The 26843-nt window shown below is 53.8% G+C and overlaps 1 protein-coding gene across 1 annotated transcript in view; it reads left to right on the plus strand.

Moving 5' to 3' along the window:
• The first annotated feature begins 12913 nt into the window (after window positions 1–12913).
• Window positions 12914–26843, plus strand: part of CFAP46 (cilia and flagella associated protein 46) — a 121343-nt gene continuing 107413 nt past the window's right edge. The window contains 8 exon segments of the mRNA XM_033209255.1: window positions 12914–13386; window positions 13707–13831; window positions 14052–14183; window positions 14668–14732; window positions 16976–17140; window positions 18118–18241; window positions 19050–19144; window positions 20211–20321. Of these exon segments, the coding sequence (XP_033065146.1) occupies window positions 13338–13386; window positions 13707–13831; window positions 14052–14183; window positions 14668–14732; window positions 16976–17140; window positions 18118–18241; window positions 19050–19144; window positions 20211–20321 (866 nt within the window). The 5' untranslated portion in view covers window positions 12914–13337.

A 26843-nucleotide genomic window follows, 5' to 3' on the forward strand; every position in this document is an offset into this window, starting at 1 on the left:
AGTCAAGGACAGGGCCCGAGGCTGAGGCCTGATCTAAAGGAGGCCTCGGAGGATCCTGGGGGGAGATCAATGAGGGGGTCGATAAGGGAACTGGTCATTTATCTGTGGGAAACACTGCCTGCTGCCAACGCTTCTTCAGCAACACGTGTGCCTTTTTACTTGTTTGCGGAGAGGTTTGTCCATTTAGTTTAGTTCCCTGAAAACTCGGGGACCGGAGTCTTTAAGGATAATTTGGTTGGCAGAGGCCAGGAATCCGGAGTGCTGACCGGTTGGCTTGGGATGAAGTCGCAGGGAGTCGAAGCTGTCCTCTTCTGCTGAACCAGTCCCTGGGCGAGGGTCGCGGAACTGGTTGGCAGTTTCAGGTGGGGCCATCCAGTTGTCAGAAATCAAAACCTGAAGAGACATCTCAGCAGGCCGATGACAGCAGGTCCACCTTAGGTTCACGCTAGTGATGATATCTTCAGGAGTAGCTGGGGAAGCTGCAAGTCATATGCCCTCCAGAATCACGGATGGTAATATTTAGAATTCCAGCCCTTCTCATTCTAACTTGGTAGCTGGTGGCCTTTCACTGGTTTTACAAGAGCAGTTTAGCTTTTGGGAAGGGCTATTATTTAAACTATAAACTAACTTCCTTCCCAACGCTAGTTCAGCCTACGCCCCGGAATGGCCACGGACAGTTCGGAGGTTAGAAGCGAGATGGAGTCGGTTGGGTCTGATATCTTTTAACTGTCATCACTTCCTTTGTTATAATTTTCAAAGGCAGTTCCAGTTGTATCTGTCCATCTTTCATGGTCTCTGGGGTTTGAGTCATGGCCATTCCTCAAGCCCAGGATGTTTACAGTTTTCTGGAATGCTTTGGATTTATTTTTTAATTTAACTTGATTTTTCCAGATGCACTTGGCGCAAGTGTGAGGTGAGGCCCAAGTTGGCTCGTTCCTAGCTCGGCCGTCACATGCTGTGGGACCCCCTCTGCAGCGAGCAGGGCACCTTTCCGGCCACTGCATTTCTGGGTGGCTCCACAGTGGTCTGGAGACTCCAGCGGCTCCACTCACCAGTTCACCGCTCTCGAACAGTGCTAACTTCCTACCTCGATGAAATGTCTGTTATTTGGTAGGACTAGTCCACCCTTGCTTCTGCCACAGAATTGTTTTGAATCCATGCAGATTTGTTTTTTAAAATAAAACCGAGAATGAACTTGCCCAGTTCTTCACACATGCGTGCACACACACACGGACACACGCACACACTCGTACATACATTGGCATTGTTATGGAATCACACTAAATGTACCGACTCACTTAGGAATAATTAATATCTTTGTAATACTGAGTCTTTCTACCCAAGAATGTGGCAGTCCTTCCTACTTTTTTCCAGTCTTCTCTTCCAGTCGCCAGTAACATTCATGGTCTTCTTCGGGAATATCTTGTAGTTCCTAGGCATTTTATCTGTGCTGCTGTGGTTGTTGTAAATGGGGTTATTTTCTCATTTTTCTTCTAACTGGTCACCGCTTTCTAGGAAGTCCGTGGCTTGTCACCCTGTGTTATGCACCTGCTCCGAGGGCGCCCTCTGGTCAGGGGTCAAGTCCTGGGTGTGCAGTGCACAACCTGACCACCCTGACATGCCAGTGCCCTCGCCTCCGCCTTTCTCACATTTGTGCCTCTGATTCCTGTCTTTGATCAAATTTCATCAAGGTCATATCGAACATCCTTGCCTTGTTTCTGACAGTGAAAATGACCATAATATTTCCCATTAAGTGGGATGTTGTACATGCCCATTCATTCCTAATTCATTTAGGGTTTTTACACAAGAATGGATGCTGGATTTTATCAAGTGCATTTTAGACATCTGTGGAAGTAATCACATTTTTCCTTTTACAGCCAGCAACGGGAGGATTCGAGTCATCAATGTCTTAGTGTTAAATCATTGGCTGGTCCCAATGGGTCATTCTTTCTGATCCACTGCCGATTCTGCTGGCTAAGATCCTATTTAAGATTTTTACATTGACATTCACAGGCAAGATTGGCTCGTAGCTTTCACTTTTGTGCTACCTTCATCAAAATTGAATGTCAACATTGTTCTGCCTTTGAAAATTAATTTTGAAGCTCTCCTTCTTTTGCTATGCTCCAGAATCCTTTATAAAGCAACAGAGTTACCATCTCCATAAAGATGTTGCACATTTTCCCTGTGAAACTGGCCTGATTTTCTGGGTGGGGCTGGGTAGCTCTTAACAGTTTTCTCTATTTCTTCTACGGTCATTGGTCCATTGAGATATTTTCTCTCTTTGGAGGGGAGCTTTCCCACTTACGTTTTCCTAGAAAAGATAAAATCCGTAACAGCAAAGTGCTGCCGTAGGATTCTTCATTTTAAATGTGTGTGATGTCTCTTTTTCCATTTATTATTTTGTGATTTGTATTTTCTCCATTTTTCTTAATTAGCAACAGGCTGATGAGGTGCTGGGTTTATTTATTGTTGCTTTGGTTCTTCTAATCATCTTCTATTTTTATCTTTTTAATCCCTTCCTTGTACTTTTTAAAAAATCGTAAGTACTTTTTCTCTGAGCACTGCCGTTGGCAGTGATACGTAACAGTTTTCCTTCTTGCTATTTTTGAGATACTCTATTTAATTTACTTAAGTTTTGGTTTGTTCTTGAACCTAAAAGTTGTTTAAGACACAGGCCTTTTATTCAGTGAGTAGGGCTGTTCGTTTCCAGTTGTGTTTTAAATGTCTACTTTTGCTGTCTTATTGTAAATCAGAAATAAAATGTTAAGCCCCCCGACTATCTGAACCAACCCCTCATTTCAGCCAGGGGCATTCCAAAGTTAACCTGAAAACTTAGTTCAGGCTGTGATGGGAGCAGGGAGCTGGATGTGCCTCATTATTCCTCCTCCCTTTTGGAATTACTGATAGAACAGACTCTTTAACTCTGATAAGTAACATTTACAATCTATTTGCTCTGAAACCTGCAACTTGAAGGCCTCATCTGCATGATTAAAACCTTAGTCTCCACAACTCCTTCTCTTGACCCAGGCGTTCCTTTCTATTGATAATAACTGTTTCAACCAATTGCCAATCAGAAAATCTCTGAATCTGCCTATGACCTGGAAGCCCCCTCCCCCTTCTCATTGACCCACCTTTCCAGACTGAACCAATGCACACCTTACGTGCACTCACTGATGCATCTCCCTTGAGTGCATAAAACCAGGCTGTGCCCCAGCCACCTTGGGTGCATGTTCTCAGGATCTCCTGGGGCTGTGTCACAGGCCATGGTCATTCATATCTGCCTCAGAATAAATCTCTTCAAATATTTTACAGAGTTTGACTCTTTTCGTCAACAGTGTTAACAGTGACCAGCCAGAGAGACAAGGGGAAGGAAGAAGAAATGAGTTCTCGCATAGAGCCCATCTCCTCCACTCCCCACATGGCCAGCCCCTGCTCTGACCAGTGTCCCCAGGAGTCTGGGGTTTGGAGTGGAAGCTACCATGCCTTCTGGTTCACTATTTTCTGAGAACTCTTTAAAAAGAAAAAAAATGACCACAATGAAACTGCTAAACCACCTGATAATTAGAGCAAGAAAATCAAATCAAAGAAAATGTCAATGCACAAAATTAGGACTGGGAACGTGAGACAGACCACAGACAGAGAGCATTAAAGTGCTTGATCCTCAGATCCTCAGACAATGCTTTGCACAACTCTGTGCTAATGATTTGAAAGTTAGGAGGCAATGCAGCTTTTAAGAAAAATTAAGATAGGCAGGATGGACTTGCGGATGGCCCAGTGACTGTGGATAAACTGGGAGGGCTCTGGGTGAGACTGGGGCTGAAGAGAGGTCTGCGGGTCTCACTTCCCCAGCAGGGTGTCTGCAGCCATGTCAAGAGGATGCATCCTTCCTCCATGGGACTCCGGGATTTTCTGGCTCTCGAGGGCCTGCATTTCAGGGGGCAGGCTTCTCCTGCCCTGCTGCACCCTGCTGTACCTGTACCTGCATCCCTTCCTGCAGGCCGCCCTCTCTCTCTGCACACCTCAGCTGGGAGGGAGGAGAAAGAACAGAGCAAGTGATCCCTATTTGTGGGATTTCAGGACATTGGCAAAAGCTTCCATTCCAAATAAAATATCCAGCCCCCTCTGAGTGGTATCTAACTTCCACACTTAGAGACTTTTCTTTTGACTGAAGCCAAATCATGCTGCCACTCACTTCTCAGGGGGTGCCAGCCCCGGGAAGGGGCGTTCCTGGAAAGGTCTGCACACCGGGCTGCACACGGTGTTTCCCTCCAAGAGTGGAGAAGAGTGGGGTTTGGAGTCCTCACGCTCCAGGGTCATGGCCGCTGAGACCAGAGGAGTTGCGTTAGTCCTATCTTAATTCCATGACTTGGGCAGAATTGCACCTGCCATGTTGGGCACATGCTCCGGCAAACCCCTGTGCTCTGGGTTACAGGAGGTTCTACAACAGGCAACTCTGGTCTCTGAGTTATAAGAGGTTCTACAACAGGCAACTCTGGTCTGCGTTGGCTGAGGTCAGAGCAGAGGTGCCCCAGGGCAGGGTGGGACTGACTGGGAGGGGCACAGGGGCCTCTGTGTGGTGACGGGGGGTCTCCCTCCTGAGGGGTGTGGGTGACCACGTGCACACGCTTCCAAAACTCACGGAAACGCAGCGCTTACCACCTGTTCACTTTGCTGCATGTAAATTATACCAAAATAAAGGAAGCAGTGAAGGAGCAGGGAAAAGGCAGGTTTGGGATCTTCATCGCCAAGGCTGGCTTCAGGGAAACAAGCGCTGACCGAGACAGGTGGGCACTTGGTGGTAGCGAAGGTTATGAGCCACAGAGAAGCCCCAGCAAACCCTGTGCTCTGAATGACATGGAATTGGCATCTGCTAAGAGCAACAGAGCCAGAGGGAGTGAAGGGAGAGCCAGACAGACACTTCAGAGGCCTGAAGAGCGCAGGGAGAGCCAGACAGACACTTCAGAGGCCCGAAGAGTGTCGTCAGTAACACAGTTCTAACCAATACGCATCGAACGCCTTTTGAGTGTCCATGGAACAGTCACAAAAATGGACGACATATCTAGGCCCAGAGCAAACCATGAATTCCAAAGCATACACGCAGCCAGACGACGTTCACCAGTCACAGCGCAGTACCACTGCCGGCTGAAGTCAATACCATGAAATGGAAAATCTCACCGTCTGAACATTTTTAACTCTCTAACATAACTATTAAGCCAAAAGAAAATAAAGTTCTCTTTACAGAGTATCTAGAAAACAATGAAGAAGAAAATCCACTGTTCAGGAAAATACCTCTGAAGTTTGAAATTGAGGAAAATCAGTGGTGGAGTGGTTTTAGTATCACAGCAGAGCACCCGCCACTCCCTCGGAAAACGCGGCCTCGCTGCCTTCCCGGTCATGGCCCTCAAGGCTGCCGTACTGCAGCCCCGCGAAGCTGCAGGGCGTCTGACAGAAAGATGATAATGGGGACTTTTTTTAGCTTAGTAGAGAAGATAGCCCTAGAGGTTACACTTTTTGTAGGACATGAACCAGGTTTGGACCTAACTTATCTAATGATCTCATAACCCCCAAATAAAATTCTAAGCCCCCCAGTTGACTGAATGGACTCCCTCTGGGCCAAGGGGACCCCAGGAAACCTGAGAAACTGGGTTATTGATGGGAAGGGAGGCTGGGCTCCCCCTCCCTGTTGGAGTTTAGGCACAGCTGACCAGCATTTACACTAAAGTAGAGATCATAAGACTGACAGACGTTTTGTGGCCATTAGGTACCAAATGCCAACCTGACTCTGGCATAGCATCGCGTGACAGCAGATAGCAGACTCTAAAGAAAATCACAATATTTTACTCCCAAATACGCGTCTTTGACATGTTTTGAAACGGCTGGGCAAAGTGCGCTCTTGTAGGGGAAAATGGTGTCTAGAGAGGGGGGTCTTCCCTTAGCAGGTCCTTTCCTGATCCAGGAGAGATTTACGTAAGAGATTTCTGGCACCTTTTAAGGTCCAGAAAGAGACGTTTATCATCTATTCTCTCTTAAGCTACTTCATGTATGAAACAAGAACGACCTTGACTTCCACAACCTCTGATCTTAAGCATTTCTTTCTGCTGACTTCAACTGTAAGGAAAGCTTAACATTTTCAACCAATTGCTAATCATAAAATCTTTGAATCCACCTAAGCCCTGAAAGTCCCCGTGCTGCCTGGCTTCAAGATGTCTCGCCTTTCCAGGCTGAACCAATGTACCACTTAGATGTATTGATTTGCCTGTAACTTCTGTCTCCCTAAAATATGTAAAACCAAACTGTAACCCAGCCACCTCGGGCACACACTTTCAGGAACTCTTGAAACTGTACCCTGGTCCATGGCCACTCGTATTTGGCTCAGAAGAAACTTCTTTAAATATTTTAGAGTTTGGCCTTCCTCATCAACAATCTCTCTCCCATTTAATTTCAATTCCTCAAATACTCTGTGAAGTCATGCTGTCTTTCTGTCCATTACCTCATTCATGAGTTAAAGAGAACTTTGCCACACAGACCAGATATTTGTATATAAAAGGGTTTTAATAGTTTGAGAATTGAGCTTTTACAAGACATGTCAGAAATTATTAGGCACAGCCAAGAGTGCTCAGATAGAAATTCATAGTCTCACATGCTTATCAGTTAACAAGAAAACACAAAAATAGGTAAATTAAACATCCAATTCAAGAACTGCAAAACACAGCTAAGTGAGGCAGACAAGGACTTTGTAAACCAAAAATAAAATTCTAAGCCCTGACCATCTGAATGGACCCTGCCTCTCAGTCAAGGGCATTCCAAAGTTAACCTGAAAACCTAGTTCAGGCCACGATGGGAAGGGGGAGCTTGACGGGTCTCATTATCCCTCCTCCCTTTTGGAATTACTGAGAGAACAGACTCTTTAACTGTGAGAAGAAACATTTATGATCTATTCTCTCTGAAGCCTGTTACCTGGAAGCTTCACCTTTGTGATGAAACATTGGTCTCCACAACCTCTTATCTTAACCTGGACATTTCTTTCTAAGTCTTTAGACAATAACTTGACTCAACCAGTTGCCAATCCTTGAATCTACCTATGACCTGGAAGCCCCCCACTTCCAGTTGTCTCCGCTTTCCAGAAGGAGACAATGTACGTCTTACATGTGTTGACTGATGTCTCACGTCTCCCTTAAAAATATAAAACCAAGCAACCAAGTGTGGCCCGACCACCACAGACACGTGTTCTCAGGAACTCCTGAAGGCTCTGTCACGGGGCCATTGGCCACTCATATTTGGATCAGAATAAATCTCTTTAAATATTTTACAGAGTTTGATTATTTTCATCAATAACTTTCTAAGGAGTAAAGAAGAAATTAATGGTTTGAAAAGCAGGAAATGATAGGATCAGTTAATAGGCACCAAAGCTGGTTCTTTTAAAAAAGGAAAACAATAAAATACAGAAACCATCAACAAACCTAACAAAAAAAATACATAAAATCAGAAGTAAGCATCAGAAAATAGCCCAGAGGCAGAGTGAATGAAAAACAACTATGATAAGACTACTTTGTTCAACACTATGCATATTGAAATCTGGATGAAATGAATGCTTTTTAAGGAAAATATTATCAAATTGATTTTGGAGGAGCCAATTACCACAGGAGAAGTAGACGCTGCTGTTAGACAGCCACGCCAGTCACCCACCCACGCTCACGTTGGAGGAAGGAGCCTCGCCAGTCACCCACCCACGCTCACGTCGGAGGAAAACTTGTCCTCTGTCTTCTCAGGTTCTCTATTGGGGGCCTGCAAATAAAACAAAAGACGGATTAGCAAAAGACAAAGTTGATTCACATGCATACTCAGGAAGAAGGTGACTCAAAGAAGCAGCTAGACTTTGGGGCTGAGAAACCATCTTATCAAGGGGAAGGAGGTAGGACCCTGAGGGCCAGCATGTGGTGGGAAATGGGCGAGAAAGACACAGGAAGCTAACGGAGGACAAGGTCTGCTTGGGAAAGGTCTGTGTGTGCCATTTCCCATCCCAGTGCTGACTTCTCATCTCCAGCGACTGGAGTTGCTCTGTCTCTTGGTACCAGAAGCCTCCTTTCAAGGGGCTGTGACGGCTGAGTCCTTCTGGAAGGCTCTGCTTTTAGGCAGATAAGGCTGCTGTGGAGAAAGCCTCCTCCTGCACTGTGGATCCCCAAACGCCATCAGTCAAAATGATCCTTACACCACAAAGTGTGAGCTGGATCCCTTCACACACCTGCACATATACACATGCTTGTGCTTACACATATGTACACATGCACACCCAAATAAACACATATACATATGTGTGGTTACATGCATATGTACACACTTGTACACATGTACATATACACATACACATGCACACATGCACCTACACACATGCACATAGATACACTGCACATATACACATATACATCCATATCCACACAAATGCACACATGAACGTGCTTACATATGTGTACACATGCTCACAAATATACACATATCTCCATCTACACATATACATCCACATGAACACTCATGCATACATATGCTTACACACATCCATGTGTACACACATGGACACACGCACACACATACACACATGACCACACAACATGCATGCATACATGCACTTACACATATTTACACATGCACCCATAAACATCCACATGAAGACAACATACGTATACGTATGCACACATATATACCTGCTCACACATTCATATACACACACGTGCTTTACACATATATGCAGCATGTGCATACACAAATAAACGTACCCACACACACATACACACACACACACACACACGCTCCAAATGAGAAAGAAAAGTCCACCTTACAAGTTCTCGCAAACCTTAAGGAACATGTCATTACAATGCTATGGACCAGTCCAGGAGCACAGAAGGAAAGATCAAGCTTCCACATTCTTTGTTTGAAAAGAATCACAGAATCACTTTCCTTATCAATATTGAGGCACATATTCCTAGTATTAGCAAACAGACACACACAGAAGGCGAGTAAGTGAGAAAGCCCATGGCGGCTGGATCAGAAGATACACGGTCTTACGCCAGTTCTCTTTAAATCAACCTGTACCAGAGAAAATGCCAACAGTGTGCTTTTGGCTGTGTTTTGTATTTATTTTTTAAACTAGACCAGATGTTTCAGCATTTACATCAAAATAAACATGCAAATACAGTCTTACAAAACGTTGAAGAGCGAGGCCTCAGAGAAGAGAGTGCTGCCGCTGTCCAAGCACACCGTGAGCTGCAGCAGCCTCCACAGTGGGGCCAGCTGGACCTGGAGTTCAGAATGAGGCTCTGCTCTGACACAGGAAGACTCAAAAATATCTTTGAGTGAATGGACGGATAGTTAGCTGGAAACCATGATGCTAAACAGGGTATGATGCAACTGCCATTTCTGTGAACCAAAAAAGAATATACACGTACACATCACCTGTGCACAGTGTCTGCAGAAGGCAGAGGGAAGGCAGAGGGAAGGCATTAATTAAGAGCTGCAGATTCATCAAATAAAAATGTGTGACCCCAGGTTAGGTGCTGGGATGCAGCAATGCTGGGTTCCTGGGATCTTGGGATGCTGGGGGTGCCAGGGGTGGTGGGATGCTGGGGTGTTGGGATACATGGATCCTGGGATCCTGAGTGCTGGGTGCAGGGCTGTTGGGGATGATGGCGGATGTTCTCCTCTCCGTCTTTTCAGGGCATGTGCACACCACCCTCTGGCATCATCCTGGAAACTGCAGGAACTTGGCTGCCGGGTTGCTGATATGCTCCACGTTCGGGGCTGTCCCATCGGGAAAGGTGCCTGTGGGGGTGAGGAGACCCTCTTCTGATCCTCCTGCTTTCCTGGGGGGTGAAGCTGCTTTCCCTGAAAACATCAGGCCCCGCCCCCCCCAGCTGCCGGACCCCACAGTGTGGTCTTTGTCCCCCAGGGGCTGTGCTTTCTGCCCCTTTTGTTCTCTGCGGATCCCCAGAGCCTGGCCCTGCACAGGTCGTCGTTGATGTCTGTGGATTAGAGATCTCTTTCCCTGTGCCTCCACAGGGGAAGGCCACACGTGCACACACATGCACACTCACACACACAGGGTCACACTACACATGCACTCTTGTGTACACATGGCACACACTTACCCTCGCCCAGCCACACGTTCACACCCACTCCCCCTCCTGCTGACACTCTTACAGTCACGCATATGCACTCACCACGCCCTCCCCTAGTGGGCTCTGGGGTTCCACCAACCGTAGCTGGATGGCCACCCCGTGGCCTTCACCACTGCATGGCCCAACACACAGGGGTGTATTGGGGATCAGCTCTTCCTGGTTCCCTGGGCAACATTATCCCGCGGGCCAAGGCTATCGGCCCTCACACATGGGGATCCCAGCCCAGCCCCCTTTCCCAGACTCCACATTCGGATTCTCAAGCCGTGGGCAAAGTAGCCGTGTCAGCACTGACTGGCCCCAAAGTGAAACCGATGCCACAAAGCACTGCTGGGCCAGACGCCAGCCAGGCAGAGTGAGGATAGCACAGGCCCCTGGGACAGCCGTGCGGGTCGGCTTCCAGCTGACTTTGGGGTCCCCAGGACCCCACCTTTCTGGAGGGGTCACCAAGCCAAGGCTGGGCTCCACCTGGCCATTGTGAGATGTGCGGCTTTGTGAGCCGGTGCTGCCCCTTGAGCAGTTTAAACAGCGGTGGTGGGAGGATGTGCAAATGCCCCCAACCAGGGGCTTCATTTGCGCACTTCCCTAGAGAGGCTGCTTGCCAGCACCCAGCTACCAGGGACCCTCCATGCCTCCCTAACTCCACCCACCCCCTTCTCTAGCTCCCTTAGGGGAGGGTGGACCTTGCTCCTCTGGGCAGAGGCGGGGAGAGCCGGGACCCCGCACATCACCACGTCCCTCCTGCCCCCGGCTTCTGCTTGCCTGTCCCCGGGAGCTGGGATTCCAGGCCGATTTCAACTAAGTTCTCTTTTAAATGCGTACACACCAGTGGGATTTGATTACTGGCCTCGCTTGTGCTGGAAGAAACTCTGTCTTTAACTTCTGTTCTGCTCATTCTGCTCATGTATATATTCCGAGATGTTTTAAACAACAATTCAACCATCTTCCTGGCTTTCACCTGGTGAAATTACAAATGTTCAGAATTCTCACCACCTTCTGGTTAAGCAAGTGTCGGGGGTTGAACTGTGTCCCCCTGAAACTCTCATGCTGGAGTCCTAGTCTCACAACCTCAGGATGTGACTTTATTTAGAGACAGGGTCTTCACGGAGGTGATCTGTTTAACGGGAGGTCCCAGGGTGGGCCCTACACCCCATGCCTGATGTCCATATAAGATGGGCACATTTGGACACCGAGAAACAGACGACGACCACACACGGCCACGCAGGGTGCCTTCCGAGGAACCAGCTCCAGCCGCACCTTCATCTCGGCCTTCCCGCTTCCTTTCCTGCTGTTTAAGCCGCCTGAGAGAGTGCCCCGTGATGGCAACGCCAGCGGGCGCATATACAGCAGGCATCTGGGGTCCAGCCTGGGAACCCAGACACAGACACCGTCTCTACCTGGCAAGATGTGGCGACAAAACGTGAAATGAATAGATTCGGTCTCTGCTCCCAAGACCCAGCACAGGGCTCCAAAAACCCTCGGAATTTCCTGGGTGATGGCAGCAGATTCTTTTGTTCAAATGAGGTGAGGCTTGGTGGCTCCTGGAGGGGGGCCGGTCACCAGAGAGACCAGCCAGGATTAGCACCTGCAGCTCTCAACCCTGTACCCACCCTCCTCCAGGCATCATCCACCACGATCTGATGGAGTCTCCATAAGAATGCCTGGACTACGGGTCCCTAGCAGTGCCAGATTGCTGCACACATCCACGTGCCAGGAGGGTGGTGCCCCTCACTCTATGGGGACAGAAGCTCCTGTGCTGGGGACCCTTTCGTACCCTGCCCTGTGCCCTGATCCACCTAGCTGCCCATCTGCAGCCTTTCTCATCTCCTTTTCCTGCGTTCTGTGATAATTTTGTGCTACACTCTTGATATTTAAGGCTAATGTGTAACTAGAAAACTGAGTTTTAATATGTAATGCCCTTGGATTTGGGAAATCTCTTACTACATTATGTTTGGAGATACTTTCTCTGCGGGGATAAATATTTTATCGAGGCTGTTACCCATGTGTGGAGTGTCTTTACCAACAAAGGCCCATTTGAGAACTATCTTTGGGAAGGAATATGGTCGTTTAGCAGGGATCTGAGGATGCCAACTTCAAGACGGGGTGGGGTTCCAGGAGCTTGAGAAACATGATGTTCAGGTTTCAAAACTATGTCAAGGCAGCTTATTTGATCCCATGTAGGTATGGTGGCCCTCTCCCGAGTGGAATTCCACTCTCCCAGGTGGGCCTCTCCCCGGGGTCCTCTCCCAGGTGGGCCTGCCCCAGGTGGGCCTCCCCTAGAGCTCCTGGAGCGCGCCCACCCCAGGGTGAGTCCTGGGCCCTCCCTGCCCCAGGCCGACTCAAGTCCTTCAGTGGCTCGGGCTTCCCTGCACTCGGGCTGCGCGCCCCGTCCAGTCTCCAATTCGGTCCCTGGCTGGGAGGGAGGTGGGGAGCCCCGCCGGGCAGGTGGCCGCGCCGCTCCCCGCTCCCTGGGGGCCGGGCTCTGCGTCTGCTCGTCCCGCCCCGCTCCGCTGCCAGGCCTCAGCTCGCCCGCAGGGCGGCCCCTCCACGCCCGCAGCCCGCGTGTCCTCTGCGCGACTTTCTGTGCCCGCTGCACTTCCAGGACCGCGGCAGGCGCAAATCACCGCCTGTTAAAGTAATGACGGAATGAGGGAGGGAGGGAGGGAGGGAGAAAAGAGAAAGAAGAAGAGGAGAAGAGAAGAGAAGAGAAGAGAAGAGAAGAGAAGGAAAGAAAAAAAGGAAGAAAGAGAACGAACGAGCGGAGGAGCGCAGGCGCGCAGGACGCAGTCAGAAGTTCCCGGGGAAGGGGACCACAACCCGGGCACACCGGGGGCCTGAGCGGGGAGACGAGGCCGGCGCGGACCCCCCGGCGCCCCCCCAACGCCGCCCTCCCCCGCCGCCTTCCCTCCCTTTCTTCTTCCCGCCACTCGCCGGGGGTCGCTGCCCGGGTGTTCTCGCTCTGCGGAGCCGGCGGTGGGGCGGGCGGGCGCGCGGCGCGGTTCGCCTTCCCCGAAGTGTGGCCCCGCCGCCGCCCCGTAGCCCGCGCGTCCGCGTCCCTTTCGGTCTCCAGGCAACCGTGGCGGGTCCTCGCGGCGGGAGAACCCAACCGACCCTGGGCGGCGGGACGCACCGCGGACCCCAGAAAGGGCGGACGAGTCGGGCGCCGGCGTCATGGACCTGGTCATCACGCAGGAGCTGGCCCGCGCCGAGAGCCAGCAAGGTGACCCCAGACCCACCGCGACCGCCGCCCCGGGGAGGCCCCAGGACCCGCCACGACCCCCGCCCCGGGGAGGCCCCGGACCCTCTCATCCCAGCCCACCAGATGGGTGACCCCTCGAGGGCCACAGCCGGAGCCTCCCACCTCCCGATTGTCTGACCAGGGCAAATATACAGGAAGGTGCCCACATCGCTGCTCCCTGGCGGCGACTGGTGCTGTGGCCGGGGCCTGAGGCGGCTGCCTGGGGCCTTCGGGATCGCGTTCTCCGGCTCACTTCTTCCAGCCCAATGACCAAACCTTCCTCAACCACCTGTTTGGGACAGATGCTGCATCCTTGAAGAAGGCCTATGAGTTGATCAAATCGGCCAACCTAGGGAAATCGGAGTTTGACCCCTCAGAGAGCTTCAGCCCAGACCTGTTTGTTCTGTGTGCAGAGCAGGCCCTCAAGGTAACTAGTTCCCGGGATCCTCGGTCAGGGCAGCTTTGACAGGGAGAGGGAGGGCCTCTGGGTGTCTAGTGGGGCAGAGTGGGGCTGGGGAGAGGCAAACAGGCTGCAAGCAGGCTGCACCTGTGCTTGGGGCCTGTTCTGAAAGCGGCCCCATGTGTTTCTGGGCAGTGAGGCCACCGCCTCCAGGTCTGTGGTCTTCCGTGGTGGTGTTCTTTTGCAGATGGGGCAGCCGGAGGTGAGCGAGGACTGCATCCAAATGTACTTCAAGGTGAAGGCGCCCATCACCCAGTTTCTGGGCCGAGCGCACCTGTGCAGGGCGCAGATGTGTGCCCCAAAGTCGGCTGAAAACCTGGTGAGAGGTGTCCTGTGCCCCTTCTCCAGAACAGTGCCAGCCTAGATCAGGCTTTAAATCGTTCTTAGGGTAGTGAAGGAATTAATTTCCAGAGTGACACGAAGCTTGCACCATTTCCCATTCATGCTTTTTGCTCAAGTAGTGGTATCTGACACGCAGGACCCCTGGACCTTTGCCTCATAGCAGCGTGGTCTCTGTGGCATCTGCACCTGCAGCTGCCCCGAGTGGGCAGAGGAGAGCTGGGGTGGGGTAGGCGTGCTGGAGCACAGGCACTGTGGTTTCTGATGCCTCGCTGTGTCTGTGGGACGGGAACCCGGGTGCAGGTCCACGACATCGCCACGACACTCAGGCTGTCTGCCACACTGTCACCTGTGGATACACGGGGGGTACCAGGCCAACCATGAAGGAGCCGTGGCATCTGCAGACAGGGCAATGAGCAGGGGTCAGTGTTTCAGTCTAATTGTGCTTCTTTATGTTGCCTTAGGAGGAATTTGAAAATTGCGTGACTCAGTACATGAAGGCCATAAACTTTGCCAAAGGAGAACCGAGGTAGGCAAAATTGAAGTGGTCTTTTCTCATTGACCGGGTGAAAGACTTCAGAGCCAGAACTTACCGAGTGGGTGTATTTATTTGAACTGTGGGTTTTCCCCTCGTTTGTGGTTTGTGATTTTCATGCACGTGTGATCACTGCCTTATCTTGTTAGCATGTGGACTAGGTCACATTCATGCAGAATTCCGAGTCATAGCCTCTTCTGCACTCGGCGGTTTTTGTGATTTTAGATGGCTGTGAAGAGTCTGTTTTCTGCCGGGCGTGGTGGCACACGCCTGTAATCCCAGCTACTGGGAAGGCTGAGGCAGGAGAATCACTTGAACTCGGGAGGTGGAGGTTGCAGTGAGCCCAGATCACGCCACTGCGCTCCAGCCTGGATGACAGAGCGAGACTCCGTCTCAAGAAAAAAAAAAAAAAAAAAAAGAAGAAGAATCTGTTTTCTCCAGGGCCTCCCTTGGTGTACCCCCAGGGCGCCCGGCTCCTTCCCCAGGGTTCCTTCTTCGGCCTGGCGTGCCTTTGCTGCCCCCTAGCGGACAACTTGGCCACGGCCGCTGTCCCTGCGGAGGCGACTCCAGCATAACTTTCTACAAAATCAGTGCTTTCTGCACAAAAACAAATATCATGCTTGAAACTGTTAAGCTTGCACAAAACTGATTCATATCCTATGCAAATCAGTTTTTGTGCAAGCTTGGCAGTTTCAAGCATATTTGTTTGAATATATATCATATATTTGAATAGGATACAATGTTTGGAGATTTAAATAGAAGCTGTGGGTTCCCTGGTCCATTCTACCCACATCGGCCTGCTTGTCTGCTGGTGGCCCTCTCTGGTCACACTCTGTTGCAAGTGCTGGGGATGTAGGGCCCAGCCCAACAGATCCTCCCTGCATGGGGATGGGGACGGGGAGGCCCCATCTCAAGCCACAGATTCTGAAGACTGGGGTGTTTCCGAGGGAGATGTGACACGGGAGTGGTGGGTACCACGGGAAGGAGGCTGCTCTGCTCCAGGACCCTTGGGGGCACCGTGGACGGACCATGGGGTGACAGAGCCTTGCCAGAGGTCAGGATCATCTTTGGGAAAGGGCCAGGTTGCGTGAAGAGAGAGGGCAGCACTGGCTTGTCCAGGGCAGTGGCAGTGGGACAGGAGACTGAGCCCGACCATGGGCATGTGGAGGCCACAGTGGGGATTTGCAGAGAGCCACTTACAGGGAGGAGATGGGTTCCTTTCGAGGTGCAGCATCCAGGGAGAAGCAGCAGGCCACTGGAGCCCCATGGCGACCCCTCTGACTCAGGCAGGCATGACCGTCTGGTCAGGGCACCCTGCACCTCCGCTCCCCTCCTGAAAACCTGGAAACAAGATGAGCCCTGTCCCAGGGCCACATGGTGGCTCTGAGGAAACTCAGAGGAGTGGGCTTGCCACAGCCACCCTGGCGTCCTCCTCCCGCTTGGGCATTGAGCAGTGCTAGTCCACCTGGTGGCCAGCCCAGGACCACCAGGCACGGAGGCCCTACAGAGCAGAGCTGGCCTGCCCTGCTGTGGAGTGGCCCTAGAGTGAGAAAGGCAGATGGGCCCGGATTCCCTTACTTCAGTCCCTGCAATGGCTCCCTGCTGCCCAGGGAGAGGCCCAGACTCCTGAGAGGGGTCTCTGTTTAGTCTTCCAGTCCACCCTCCTCCACTTCACACTCTGTGCTGGCAGACAGAAACTTTGTTTCCCAAAGGTTCCTCCCTTCTCTTCCATCTGCCTGACCTTCTTTTCCTCTACTACTGTCTTGGCTACCTCCTGACATCTTTCAGGTCACAGCAGGCATGTAACCTCCTCCAGGAAGCCTTCCTTGATTCCCTCTGTCCTTGCCCATTCTTGTCTATCCCTTGAGAGCCAGAGGAGGCCTTGGGCAGTGGTGTGTTTTCATGGGAGGGGAGCCTATCAGTTTGTGGAGTGATTGATGAAGGAGGCCCTGGTCTGGACTCGGGAGCCTGTGGCCGGGTCATCACAGCTGGGCCTGCACTAGAGCCGTGGCACGTTGGACGCAGAGCCGCCCAAGGCTGTCCCAGGGAAGGGCTCTGCATCCTGGTGCTCCTGCAGGCTGGGCCAAAGCTTCTCAGATGGAGCTGCTGCCGTCTGCTGGGAGAGGACCTGAGGCCCCTCCTGGGAGGGGCTCTGGAGACACAGTGGTCCCTTGGTTTTGCAGCTTGGGCTGGCTGGGCTTTGACCACGTTCTCCATGTCCTCTGCTTGTGCCGTAGGTATTACTTTTTGGTGTACAATGCATCAGTCCTCTACTGGCAGATGGTGAGGCCATTCCTCGAGCCTGGATATCGCCACCATCTGATCCCCAGCCTTTCCCAAATTGTAAACGTGCTGAGTCAGACCGAGGAGGAAGACAAGGAGTGGCACGCCGAGCTGATGCTGTGAGTTGAGCTCACCGTGCCCTCCGTGGCCTCCCAGTGGGCTGCCCTCTGACTGTGAGGCCACCACCCCTTCTCCTGGCGGGGCGGGTGGGAGTTCCACATCACTGGGGCACGCTCCATATGTGACTCTGAAGCCACCACCCCTTCTCCCGGCGGGGCGGGTGGGAGTTCCACATCACTGGGGCACGCTCCATGTGCGTTTTCTCCACAGTCACACGTTTCTGTGTGTCTTGTCCGAAGGTTGTTTCCAAAATCTGTAGATGACGTTTGCCGTGCCCTGGTTACGAGGTTTTATGACAACAGAACAAGATACTGTGTTTAGACTCACGACAAAGCAGATGTGACCCTGCGCCACCCAGCCTGGCTCCCGATTTTAAAATCTTAGCTCTTAAAATATTAATGCAGTAGGTGTTTTAACAGCGTAAAACTAAGCAGAGTTAGCACATCCGGAGCCCAGGCGGCCCTGCGAGGAAGCTGGGGCACACGGGGCAGGCCGGCCTTGCCTGGCCTTAGCCCTGGGGGATCACTGCAGACTGTCACCAATGCCTCGGTCACTGTGCTGGGCGGCGGAAAGGAAATGGGCCCGAGTGTCTGTGGAGCTCTCTGTGCAGGCCAGGGACGGGTAGATGTCCCCAGTGAGGATCCCAGCTGTGCCAGCTCCAGAGTGGCCCTCCTTGACCCCAAACCCAGAGCCTGCAGGTGTGGCTTACCTGCTATATGGCCTTTTGGGGAACGTTTGAAGAATATCAATACAGACCTTTCATTTCAAAATGCCCCGGAGCTAGCGGTAATGAGCTGTCTGGCGCCTGCTGGCCCTTGCCGGTGAGCCACACGGCCTGGTTCTGGCTGAAGAGGCTGACGTCGGGGTAGCTTTTAACGTTTGTGAAACAAAATATGTAATGGTGTAATAGCCTGGTTATCCGAGAGGAGAAAACAGCTTCAACCAGGGTGACCAGTGGCGTGTTTCTGTTATCTAGGGAACTTCTGGAGTGCTATCTGCAAGCTGGAAGAAAGGAGGAGGCTGCCAGGTTCTGCTCCACTGCAGCTCCGTTCATCAAGTCTCACGTACCGCAGAAATACCGGCAGATGTTCTCCGTTATGGTAAATCAGCGTATTAGAAATAGAGACATAAGGCCGGGCGCGGTGGCTCAAGCCTGTAATCCCAGCACTTTGGGAGGCCGAGACGGGCGGATCAACAGGTCAGGAGATCGAGACCATCCTGGCTAACACGGTGAAACCCCGTCTCTACTAAAAATACAAAAAACTAGCCGGGCGTGGTGGCGGGTGCCTGTAGTCCCAGCTACTCCGGAGGCTGAGGCAGGAGAATGGCGTCAACCCGGGAGGCGGAGCTTGCAGTGAGCTGAGATCCGGCCACTGCACTCCAGCCCGGCGACAGAGCGAGACTCCGCCTCAAAAAAAAAAAAAAAAAAAAAAAAGAAATAGAGACATAAGAAGTACTTTTCTTAAAAGTCATTGTTGAGAAAACTGCATAGAAATTACATAAGTTTGCTGAGAGATATAAAAATATATATGCATAGATACATGAACAAAGATATATAAACATATTGAAAAGAGATAGCAGTTCATCCGATGTATAGAACTGTGACACTCTGAAAGCAAAACAGGGTCTTTTGCCTTTATCGTCGCTCTTTGAATTTTTCCTTTGTAATAGCTTTGAATTTTTTTGAAGTTAATAGAAAATTCACAAAGATATAAGTAATTACTACAAGAATATGTACCAAAAGCATTCATCAGCGATTCATTTTGACATATGGGGAATCAGCTTAAGTTGTATCTGAAAAACTAGATACAAAAGTTAATTAATGAGAAAATAAAATCTAGACATAAAATCTGAACCTCTACCTAATTGTTTGAATCCAGATTAATAATCTCTTCCATTTTATGACAGGTTCGTCATGAATTAATGGACGAACTTCAGTTAAAGGAAGAAAAGAAAAATTCCATTAGCCTGTCAGTCACTTTCTATATTAATATGCTAAAAGCGTAAGTCATTTTGGGAGGGAGAGCAAATAATGAGTTTCACAAGTGCTGGGCTTGGGAGAGCTCTGTCCCCTCCATGGGGGGAGGTCCTGTGTCCAGGGGCCTGTGAGTCTGGAGTTGCAGGGAGTGGAGCTGGAGAGTGGGAGCCTGGGACGCCTCAGGGTGTGGGGATCCGAAGGCCACCCCCAATCCGTGGCCCTGCCTCCCTCCCAGCACGGAGGAGAGGCCAGTGAGGCCACGGAAGGGAGAGGGTGGCTTTAAGCCAAGTGCAGAAAGAGCTTGTAGGAGGAGATCTCAGTGTGTTTGGATGCCGAGGGGAGTGGGGAGATCACGGTGTGTTTGGATGCTGAGGGCTGTGAGGAGATCACAGTGTGTTTGGGGGCCGAGGGGAATGAGGAGATCATGGTGTGTTTGGATGCTGAGGGCTGTGAGGAGATCACAGTGTATTTGGGGGCTGAGGGAAGTGAGGAGATTGTGGTGTGTTTGGGTGCTGTGGGGCGTGAGGAGATCATGGTGTGTTTGGATGATAAGGGGAGTGAGGAAATCGCGGTGTGTTTGGGTGCTGAGGGGAGTGAGGACATCACAGTGTGTTTGAATGCTGAGGGCTGTGAGGAGATCACAGTGTGTTTGGGGGCCGAGGGGAATGAGGAGATCATGGTGTGTTTGGGTGCTGAGGTCGGTGAGGTGACCTGAGATTTTGCGTCCTATGGGCAGCATCCCTGTGAGAGAGCAATGCTGATCCAGGTCCTATCACTGTTGGGCAGAGAGAGTGCCCCACATTTCCCGTGTTCAGCTCCTACGTGGGATGCTGGCTCTGGCAAGGGGTCTGGGCATGTCTTGTCTGAGTGTTTCTGTTCCAACCTTGTAGGAACCCAGGCATCATGGAGGGAAGGAGGACCAGAAAGGGTGAAAAGTCATCTCAGGAATTTGAGGAAAGAAAGCAGAAGGGGTTATTTTCAGTCTCCTCTTCAGTGGGAAACACAGTTTCATACACGCAGAGTTTCTCTTCGGAGAATTTGAATAAATCTGACAAGATCTTGTGGTGAATGACTCTCTGAATTATTTCTAGAAAAGCAGAGCGAAATGATTTGCCAGGCGACGTCAGTGTCATTCTGAGGAAGGCCTATAGACACTTAGGTCATTACAACCACCAGCGCTTTCCTTCCATCAGAGAAGAAAAGTAAGTGTTTGTCTTTTTCCAGTATCACTTCTTCATAATCATTGTACAAAATTCAGCAGGCTCTGAAAAATGTGAAAAGATATAAAACAAGCAACTAGAACCACCTTTGCAAAAGCCAGCCATCGTGGAGGTTTTAGTAAGTTCCTCTCTGGTCTTTTGTGGCCTGAGATTTGTACTGTTTTGCGAACACTTTCACACCCTACTTTTTAACATGAATTTAGTTTGCAGGCATGTGGTTGGTTAGGTCACTGTGGCACCTCTCACTGTTCTGGTGGTGGCATGGCGTTTCGCGGGTGGGAGAACAGGTTTCTCTGGAGCCTTTTTCAGGCTGGTTTGTTTGGCTTCTGTGCTTTCTCGAATCCTCCAGGCACTGTTGAGAGTTTGGGAGAAGTCCTGGGCTGGTATCCTAGAAGCAGGAAGCTGAGCCTGAGATTTTCGGCAGCACATGGAAAGCGCTGGCTGGTTTTGCGTTCGTGGGCACAGGGTGGGTCGGGGGCCGGTCCCCTGCTCGCCGGAGCGACGTTGAGCCTCTGTGATAGCACTGTGTGTTGTTAAGAGAACGGGAAACAAGTAAAGCTTGTTGATACAGGAGCTGAAATTGTCTGTTCGGTTTTCTGGTGGCCACGTGGGACCCTAACAGAGAAGGTGTATTAGTTATCTGCAGCCGCATAACAAATACCCAGACTTAGCAGCTTGAAACAACACAGGTCCATGACCTCGCCATGCCTGCGGGACGGGAACCCGGGCACAGGTCCATGACCTCGCCTTGCCTGCGGGATGAGAACCCGGGCACAGGTCCATGATTGCCTTGCCTGCGGGATGAGAACCTGGGCACAGGTCCATGACCTCGCCTTGCCTGCAGGATGAGAACCCGGGCACAGGTCCATGACCTCGCCATGCCTGCGGGACGACAACCCAGGCACAGGTCCATGACCTCGCCTTGCCTGCAGGATGAGAACCCGGGCACAGGTCCATGACCTCGCCTTGCCTGCAGGATGAGAACCCGGGCACAGGTCCATGACCTCGCCATGCCTGCGGGACGAGAACCCGGGCACAGGTCCATGACCTCGCCTTGCCTGCAGGATGAGAACCCGGGCACAGGTCCATGACCTCACCTTGCCTGCGGGATGGGAACCAGGGCACAGGTCCATGACCTCGCCTTGCCTGCAGGATGAGAACCCGGGCACAGGTCCATGACCTCACCATGCCTGCGGGATGGGAACCAGGGCACAGGTCCATACCCTTGCCGTGTCTGCAGGATGGGAACCCGGGCACAGGTCCATGACCTCGCCATGCCTGCAGGATGAGAACCCGGGCACAGGTCCATGACCTCGCCTTGCCTGCAGGATGAGAACCAGGGCACAGGTCCATGACCTCACCATGCCTGCGGGATGGGAACCAGGGCACAGGTCCATACCCTTGCCGTGTCTGCGGGATGGGAATCCGGGCACAGGTCCATACCCTTGCCATGCCTGTGGGACGGGAACCTGGGCACAGGTCCATGACGTCACTGTGCCTGCGGGACGGGAACTCAGGCGGGGGTCCATACCCTTGCCATGCCTGAAGGACGGGAACCCGGGCACAGGTCCATGACCTCACAATGTCTGCAGGATGAGAACCCGGGCACAGGTCCATGACCTCGCCTTGCCTGCAGGATGAGAACCAGGGCACAGGTCCATGACCTCGCCTTGCCTGCAGGATGAGAACCAGGGCACAGGTCCATGACCTCACCATGCCTGCGGGATGGGAACCAGGGCACAGGTCCATACCCTTGCCGTGTCTGCGGGATGGGAATCCGGGCACAGGTCCATGACGTCACTGTGCCTGCGGGACGGGAACTCAGGCGGGGGTCCATACCCTTGCCATGCCTGAAGGACGGGAACCCGGGCACAGGTCCATGACCTCACAATGTCTGCAGGACGGGAATGCGGGCGCGGGTCCATGACCTCACCATGCCTATGGGATGGGAACCCAGGTGCTGGTCCGTGACCTCACGTGTCTGTGGGACGGGAACCTGGGCACAGCAACAGCCACAGTGTTGAGTGATCTGGGGTCTCTTCTCAAGGCTGGACTGGGGAAGGGGCCCCCCAAGATCACGGGGTGTTGGGAGGACTCGGTTCCTGTAGATCCAGGCTCGGTCCTGGCGGGGCAGCTTGCTTTATCAGTGCCAGCGAGGGGCGCCAGACGCCAGCTCATTCGTGGTCTCATCAGGGAGGTGGCACCCGCCCAACATTGAGGTCTCCGCTGCTCAGCTGCAGGCTCCTCGAGGGAGGGGCCCCAGGATCGCGGGGTGGCTGGAGGGGCACAGGGCCAGCCCGCTGGTGGGTCTGTTTTCGGGAGGAGTGTGAGTGCATGTGTACATGGGGACGTGTGTGGATACGTTGTTCCAGAAGGAGTTTACGTCTTCCATCAGACCCTCCAAGTGGTGCTGACTGAAGTCTGGCCGAGCGTGGCCGTGGCCCTGGCCGGGCGTCCCCTTCTGTGGCCAGGCGCTCCGATGAGAGGTCTCAGGACCAGTGTAAATAGCCCTGTTCCGAGGTCTGTCCACAGGCGACATTGTCAGCCACTTTTACAGATTCTCTCTTCCTGACCTGCCCAGCAGGCCTGTGTGCTGGAGCTCAGGTAGGACGGAGAGGCCAGTGTTGCAAGGCCAGGCCTGCCAGGACCTGAGAGGGCCCAACAGCAGAGCAGGGGGAGGAGGAGGTGGGCAGGGACGATGGGCGGAGAAGCATCTGCACCCCACCCCAAAGCAGCCTTCTGCCCACAGCTACCCAGGGATGCAGGGAGGGTGGTCACACCACACTGAGGGCCGAGTTGGGTCACTGCCTGCAGCCGCCAACGTATTCCCGGGAAGACTGTGATTACTCCCCGGGAGACGGCAGAAGACTTGTAGACCTGCTCCCCGGGGACATTTGGCAATGTCTGGAGACACTGTGGGCGGCTGCAGGGACACCAGTGGACAGGCTCCTCCTGGAAGAGAGGCGTCCCGGAGGGAAACCCTGGCCTAATCTCCACCCCAGGAGCATGAACCTCATCCCTGCAGCTCAACAGGAAGCCTTAGAGGGGAGAGCTGAGTACACCCTCTGTTCTTTCTTGTAGTTGTCTGGAGCGTTGTGGGTCCTCACACGTGGATACAAAGTTTAGCCTCAGCCTATTGATTTCTATGCAGACCCTGATTGGTGACTGCAGGTGCGGTTGGCGGTGCCCCTACAGGCTAGTCGCATGGTAGGAAGGCCCAGGCTCTGTGTGGGGAGGAGGAAGGCCCAGGCTCTGTGTGGGGAGTGTGGGGAAGACCCAGCTCTGTGTGGGGAGTGTGGGGAAGGCCCAGGCTCTGTGTGGGGAGGAGAAAGGCCCAGGCTCTGTGTAGGGAGGAGGAGGCCCAGGCTCTGTGTGGGGAGGAGGAAGGCCCAGCTCTGTGTGGGGAGGAGGAAGGCCCAGGCTCTGTGGGGGAGGAGGAAGGCCCAGGCTCTGTGTAGGGAGTGTGGGGAAGACCCAGGCTCTGTGTGGGGAGTGTGGGGAAGACCCAGGCTCTGTGTGGGGAGTGTGGGGAAGGCCCAGGCTCTGTGTGGGGAGTGTGGGGAGGCCCAGGCTTTGTTTGGGGAGGAGAAGGCCCAGGCTCTGTGTGGGGAGGAGGAAGGCCCAGGCTCTGTGTAGGGAGTGTGGGGAAGGCCCAGGCTCTGTGTGGAGGAGGAAGGCCCAGGCTCTGTGTGGGGAGTGTGGGGAAGACCCAGCTCTGTGTGGGGAGTGTGGGGAAGAACCAGGCTCTGTGTGGGGAGGAGAAAGGCCCAGGCTCTGTGTGGGGAGGAGGAAGGCCCAGGCTCTGCGTGGGGAGGAGGAAGGCCCAGGCTCTGTGTGGGGAGGAGGAAGGCCCAGGCTCTGTGTAGGGAGTGTGGGGAAGACCCAGGCTCTGTGTGGGGAGTGTGGGGAAGACCCAGGCTCTGTGTGGGGAGTGTGGGGAAGGCCCAGGCTCTGTGTGGGGAGTGTGGGGAGGCCCAGGCTTTGTTTGGGGAGGAGGAAGGCCCAGGCTCTGTGTGGGGAGGAGGAAGGCCCAGGCTCTGTGTAGGGAGTGTGGGGAAGGCCCAGGCTCTGTGTGGGGAGGAGGAAGGCCCAGGCTCTGTGTGGGGAGTGTGGGGAAGGCCCAGGCTCTGTGTGGGGAGGAGGAAGGCCCAGGTTCTGTGTAGGGAGGAGGAAGGCCCAGGCTCTGTGTGGGGAGTGTGGGGAAGGCCCAGGCTCTGTGTGGGGAGGAGGAAGGCCCAGGCTCTGTGTAGGGAGGAGGAAGGCCCAGGCTCTGTGTGGGGAGTGTGGGGAAGGCCCAGGCTCTGTGTGGGGAGGAGGAAGGCCCAGGCTCTGTGTGGGGAGGAGGAAGGCCCAGGCTCTGTGTGGGGAGGAGGAAGGCCCAGGCTCTGTGTGGGGAGTGTGGGGAAGGCCCAGGCTCTGTGTGGGGAGTGTGGGGAAGGCCCAGGCTCTGTGTGGGGAGTGTGGGGAAGGCCCAGGCTCTGTGTGGGGTGTGGGGAAGGCCCAGGCTCTGTGTGGGGAGTGTGGGGAAGGCCCAGGCTCTGTGTGGGGAGGAGGAAGGCCCAGGCTCTGTGTGGGGAGGAGGAAGGCCCAGGCTCTGTGTGGGGAGTGTGAGGAAGGCCCAGGCTCTGTGTGGGGAGGAGGAAGGCCCAGGCTCTGTGTGGGGAGTGTGGGGAAGCCCCAGGCTCTGTGTGGGGAGGAGGAAGGCCCAGGCTCTGTGTGGGGAGGAGGAAGGCCCAGGCTCTTTGTGGGGAGTGTGAGGAAGGCCCGGCTCTGTGTGGGGAGGAGAAAGGCCCAGGCTCTGTGTGGGGAGGAGGAAGGCCCAGGCTCTGTGTGGGGAGGAGGAAGGCCCAGGCTCTGTGTGGGGAGGAGGAAGGCCCAGGCTCTGTGTGGGGAGTAGAAGGCCCAGGCTCTGTGTGGGGAGTGTGGGGAAGCCCCAGGCTCTGTGGGGGAGGAGGAAGGCCCAGGCTCTGTGTGGGGAGGAGGAAGGCCCAGGCTCTGTGTGGGGAGGAGGAAGACCCAGGCTCTGTGTGGGGAGGAGGAAGGCCCAGGCTCTGTGTGGGGAGTGTGGGGAAGGCCCAGGCTCTGTGTAGGGAGGAGGAAGGCCCAGGCTCTGTGTGGGGAGGAGGAAGGCCCAGGCTCTGTGTGGGGAGGAGGAAGACCCAGGCTCTGTGTGGGGAGGAGGAAGGCCCAGGCTCTGTGTGGGGAGGAGGAAGGCCCAGGCTCTGTGTGGGGAGTGTGAGGAAGGCCCAGGCTCTGTGTGTGGAGGAGGAAGGCCCAGGCTCTGTGTGGGGAGTGTGGGGAAGGCCCAGGCTCTGTGTGGGGAGGAGGAAGGCCCAGGTTCTGTGTAGGGAGGAGAAGGCCCAGCTCTGTGTGGGGAGTGGGGGAAGGCCCAGGCTCTGTGTGGGGAGGAGGAAGGCCCAGGCTCTGTGTGGGGAGTGTGGGGAAGGCCCAGGCTCTGTGTGGGGAGGAGGAAGGCCCAGGCTCTGTGTAGGGAGGAGGAAGGCCCAGGCTCTGTGTGGGGAGTGTGGGGAAGGCCCGGCTCTGTGTGGGGAGGAGAAGGCCCAGGCTCTGTGTGGGAGGAGGAAGGCCCAGGCTCTGTGTGGGGAGGAGGAAGGCCCAGGCTCTGTGTGGGGGAGGAGGAAGGCCCAGGCTCTGTGTGGGGAGTGTGGGGAAGGCCCAGGCTCTGTGTGGGGAGTGTGGGGAAGCCCCAGGCTCTGTGTGGGGAGTGTGGGGAAGGCCCAGGCTCTGTGTGGGGGAGGAAGGCCCAGGCTCTGTGTGGGAGGAGGAAGGCCCAGGCTCTGTGTGGGGAGTGTGGGGAAGCCCCAGGCTCTGTGTGGGGAGGAGGAAGGCCCAGGCTCTGTGTGGGGAGGAGGAAGGCCCAGGCTCTTTGTGGGGAGTGTGAGGAAGACCCAGGCTCTGTGTGGGGAGGAGAAAGGCCCAGGCTCTGTGTGGGGAGGAGGAAGGCCCAGGCTCTGTGTGGGGAGGAGGAAGGCCCAGGCTCTGTGTGGGGAGGAGGAAGGCCCAGGCTCTGTGTGGGGAGGAGAAAGGCCCAGGCTCTGTGTGGGGAGGAGGAAGGCCCAGGCTCTGTGTGGGGAGGAGGAAGGCCCAGGCTCTGTGTGGGGAGGAGGAAGGCCCAGGCTCTGTGTGGGGAGTAGGAAGGCCCAGGCTCTGTGTGGGGAGTGTGGGGAAGCCCCAGGCTCTGTGTGGGGAGGAGGAAGCCCCAGGCTCTGTGTGGGGAGGAGGAAGGCCCAGGCTCTGTGTGGGAGGAGGAAGGCCCAGGCTCTGTGTGGGGAGTGTGGGGAAGGCCCAGGCTCTGTGTGGGGAGTGTGGGGAAGGCCCAGCTCTGTGTGGGGAGGAGGAAGCCCCAGGCTCTGTGTGGGGAGGAGGAAGACCCAGGCTCTGTGTGGGGAGGAGGAAGGCCCAGGCTCTGTGTGGGGAGTGTGAGGAAGACCCAGGCTCTGTGTGGGGAGGAGGAAGGCCCAGGCTCTGTGTGGGGAGAAGGAA

This window comes from Trachypithecus francoisi, unplaced genomic scaffold (genome assembly GCF_009764315.1).
Source record: "Trachypithecus francoisi isolate TF-2019V2 unplaced genomic scaffold, Tfra_2.0 Lachesis_group9, whole genome shotgun sequence".
Lineage (NCBI taxonomy): Eukaryota > Metazoa > Chordata > Mammalia > Primates > Cercopithecidae > Trachypithecus > Trachypithecus francoisi.